This window comes from Octodon degus, unplaced genomic scaffold (assembly GCF_000260255.1).
Source record: "Octodon degus isolate 3935 unplaced genomic scaffold, OctDeg1.0 scaffold00054, whole genome shotgun sequence".
Lineage (NCBI taxonomy): Eukaryota > Metazoa > Chordata > Mammalia > Rodentia > Octodontidae > Octodon > Octodon degus.
Genome location: NW_004524630.1, coordinates 4,766,348 through 4,770,229, shown reverse-complemented (window position 1 = coordinate 4,770,229; position 3,882 = coordinate 4,766,348). Strand labels below are relative to the sequence as shown.

Genomic DNA, 3,882 nt, shown 5'->3' with positions numbered 1-3,882 from the left:
AAAAAAAAAAAAAAAAGGAAAAACATTAAATCTGCTGGGAAAGTAGGAAAAACTGTTGAACACTTTGTGTAGAAAAAGACTTTATGAATAAAACCCTGATGACATAGGAACAATCACAAAGTATCAACAACTGGGATCTCATTAAAAAGCTTGCACACAGCAAGAGAAATCACCAATAGTGAAGAGAAAAAACACAAAAGAAAAAACGTTTTCCAGCTGTTTCTCAGGCAAAGATTACTTTGAAGAACATATAAAGAACTCAAAAAAAATTAGACCTGGCAAATTTAAAGACCCAACCCAAAATGGGCATCTGAAAGGAAAATATACATCTAAGATGAAGAAATACAAACAGCAAATAAATATATGAAGTGTTCAACATCACTGGTCAAGCAAGAGATACAAGTTAAAACAACACTGAGATTTCATTTCATCCCAGAAAGAATGGCTGTCATGAAGAAGTCAACCAATAACAAATGCTAGAGGGGCTGTGGGGAAAAATGAACCTTCCCCCTGTTGGTGCAACTACTATGGAAATCAGTGTGGAGGTTCCTTAAATAACTAAAATTTGAGGTCCTATTTGACCCAGCTATTCCCCTTCTGGGTATCCTCCCCAAAGAATTAAAAACAATGTACCATTGTGATATATGAGTACCTATGTTTATAGCAGCTAAATCTTTGAAACAACCCAAATGTCCACCAATCAAGGAATCGATAAAAAAGATGTGGTCTTTTTATACAATGGAGTACTACTCAGCCATAAAGAAGGATAAACTGGAGACTTACAGATAAATGGATTAAACTAGAGACCACACTTGGGGCTGGTGAGATGGCTCAGTGGTCTAAAAGCACCTACTTAGAACAAGCTTAGCAAAGCACTGGGACCACGATTCAATCCCCCAGCACCACATGCCGGCCAGCCTGCCTCCTGGTGGGCTGAGCTAGCCACACACACACACACACACACACACACACACACACAAATAAATAAAGAGACCACACTCAAAAGTGAAATCAACCAGACACAAATGTGTTAAGATTGTATTGTCTCTTTAGTATGAAAAGCTGAAAGAGCAAATAAGATCCAAATGTCTAATACATATTATAAAATGAGAAGAAACTTCAAAAGGAAACTAGAATGGGGAAATGGAAAAAAGAAGGAAGAGGGGCCGGGGAGACGGCTCAGTAGAATAAGCGCTTCCCTGACAAGAGCAAGGGCCTAAATTCAATCCCCAGTGTGCCCCCCGACACACACCAAAAAAAAAGGAAGGGAAAACTTTAAAAACTCAATACATATATATGAGATAATTTTTTTAAAAAAATGTATGCAGTACAGGGCCTCACTACCCAGCTTCACGCCTAGTGATCCTCCTGTTGTCCACCTCCCCAGCACTATCAGGTGTGTGCCACCATGCCAGGACTCAGTAGCCAGCTCAGCACACTTGGGGGCAGACCCGGCGCAGAATATAATGCCAGGGATCAAACCCCTGTTCCTGTGCTTGCCTAAGCAGGCACTTAGTCTGCTGAGCTATCTCACTGGCCCTCCATGAGATAATTAAGATAGTTATACTACTAATTTCTTAGTTATTGAAAAGAAAGGCTTATGCTAATACTGTTTGGACAATTAAATGCCGACATCTTATACCCTGAGTAACTAATGTAAAGATAACAATTTGCAATGTATTAACCATTGTTACCCTCCTATTACCTAGTTCTGATGTTGTTTTATTTTTTCTTTAAAATAAAAAATAAATAAAATAAAAAAGTAAAAATGTGACTTTTTTCCCAGCTGTGTTCATATATCCATGTGACCCATTTCTAACTTCTCACCTAAAGAAAGACATTCATAAACTAATAGGATATATCTAATAGAAAAGTCAGATTCATTCTAACTAGATTTACTTTATTCTTTAGCATTGTGATTTTCACTGAAGTCGTATGTATGTATTTAAGTATGTGCTGTGCTAGGAATCAAACCCACAGTGAGCTACATCCCCATCCCCACATCCCCAGGTCCCCTTTTATTTTTCCAACATGTTTCACTAGTCAATAAATTGCCCATCTTGAATTCCAACTTTCAATCCTCTTGCCTCAGCCTCCCATAGTGCTAGAATTACTAAATGTATGGGCCACCAAACCCATGTTCTAATCTTGATGGAATATTAAAAAGATAATTCACTACTAAATCTAAGTAATTATCTAATAGACACTGCAGTGTGTACACAGCTGGCTAGTGCTTAGAAAAGAATGGTGATACCCTATTGTCGATCCCCGGAGGCTACATTCATGCTGGCAGTAGCCACATACAGTGGACCAAGAAAGTGAAATGCTGGGAGAATAAATCACAGCTGAAAGTTCAAAATCTTCTCACAAGATTTCACACCCAGCCACATGTAGTGGCACACTCCTATAATCTCAGTACTTGGGAGCCTGAGGCAGGAGGATCACTGTGAGTTCAAGGCCAGCCTGGGCTACAAAGTGAACTATATTAGCAAAAACCTATCTCAAAAAAAGAAAAAAAGATTTCACTCCCACTGCCAACCCTAAGTTCAAGTCTTATTTTTCTTAAGATGACAAATTTTTACAATGACAACTTAGAAGGTTACTGATTTAATACTATCTTTAAAAAAAAAGTTAATTGTGATTCATACCATAATGGGACAGTTCTAAAACCTCACACCAGTAGTAAAGACATTTTTGTATTTTACTATCACTTACAATTCAAAACCTACTATATATAATAAGCACATACCTGTAATAATTCCAGAGTCATGGGAATATTCTTAAGCTCTTTCAGCAAATCCAATGCTCCAGCCTACAAAACAACAAAAATTAAACAATGAATTCCTATGACACTAAAGCAAGTCTCGCCAACTAACTCATGTGGCTCTGACAACAAAGATACACAAAGGTACATACAATGTCTTTCAAATGGGGCTGAAACTCATCATAAAATCTACTTGCTGAGTTACAACTGGCACTTACGAACTAACTGACATATACTGTTTTGTGAACCTTTTTCGATAGTGTTTCCTTCTGTATGTGTCCTGATTAGAAATATAAAATCTCTCAGCTTGGTAGTACAACAGACCCCAAATTTCCATGGAGAGCTCCAGCCTAAGAAAGGAGCCAGCCCTGGGAAGGTGGGATGTCCAATGATGTCACACACTTCTAGCATCTACCCAGACAGATGGAGGGGACGAAAGGGAATTTCTGCTACAATTTTCATAAAGTCTCTCTTACTGACTGTATTTCATAGAGTGTCAAGAGAACACTGCTACCTGCCTGATTCATGCATTGCCAAGAGCAAATTCTGAAAGAAAACTCAAAATTAAGATTTTTTTTTTTACAATCTTAACCCTATTTACTGCCAATTCCCACCTAGAGTCCAAGCTCCCAGGCAGATGATAAAAAAGAAACAAAATATGATTCATGAAAGAATTACAGAAAACACTTGTAATTCTTTAAAATTAAATGAAGAACAAACCAGATGTGGTGGCACACACCTGTAATCCCAGCACTCGGGAGACTGAGACAGGATTGTCACAAATTTAAGTCCAGCCTGTGCTGTATAGTGAGTTTAAGGCAAGCCTAAACTACACAGCAAGACCTTTTCTAAAACAAAACAAAACAAAAAAATAGGAAAGACTTATCTATGTATGTAAGCAGGATGGTTTGGACAACCAAACTGTGCATTTCTGCTTGTCTATGAAAAGAAGCAGATAACAGTGGATTTGTTTTGTCTCCTTTTTTCAATTGATTGTACTTTTTCCTCTTAACTTCTTTTCCTTTTTTTTTTTTTTTTTTGCAGAACTGGGGACTGAACTCAGGCCCTTGCGCTATACTGAATTATCTTCCCGGCCCTTACGTTTTTTTAGTTTTTTC

At 37.8% G+C, this 3,882-nt stretch overlaps 1 protein-coding gene across 1 annotated transcript in view; it reads right to left on the bottom strand.

Annotated features, from left to right (window-relative positions):
* The window catches only part of Tcea1 (transcription elongation factor A1), a 96,954-nt gene that overhangs the window by 37,306 nt on the left and 55,766 nt on the right, over positions 1-3,882 (bottom strand). Inside the window, exon 9 of the mRNA XM_004633373.2 lies at positions 2,750-2,812. Coding sequence (XP_004633430.2) covers positions 2,750-2,812 — 63 coding nt within the window. The remainder of the gene's footprint in view (positions 1-2,749; positions 2,813-3,882) is intronic.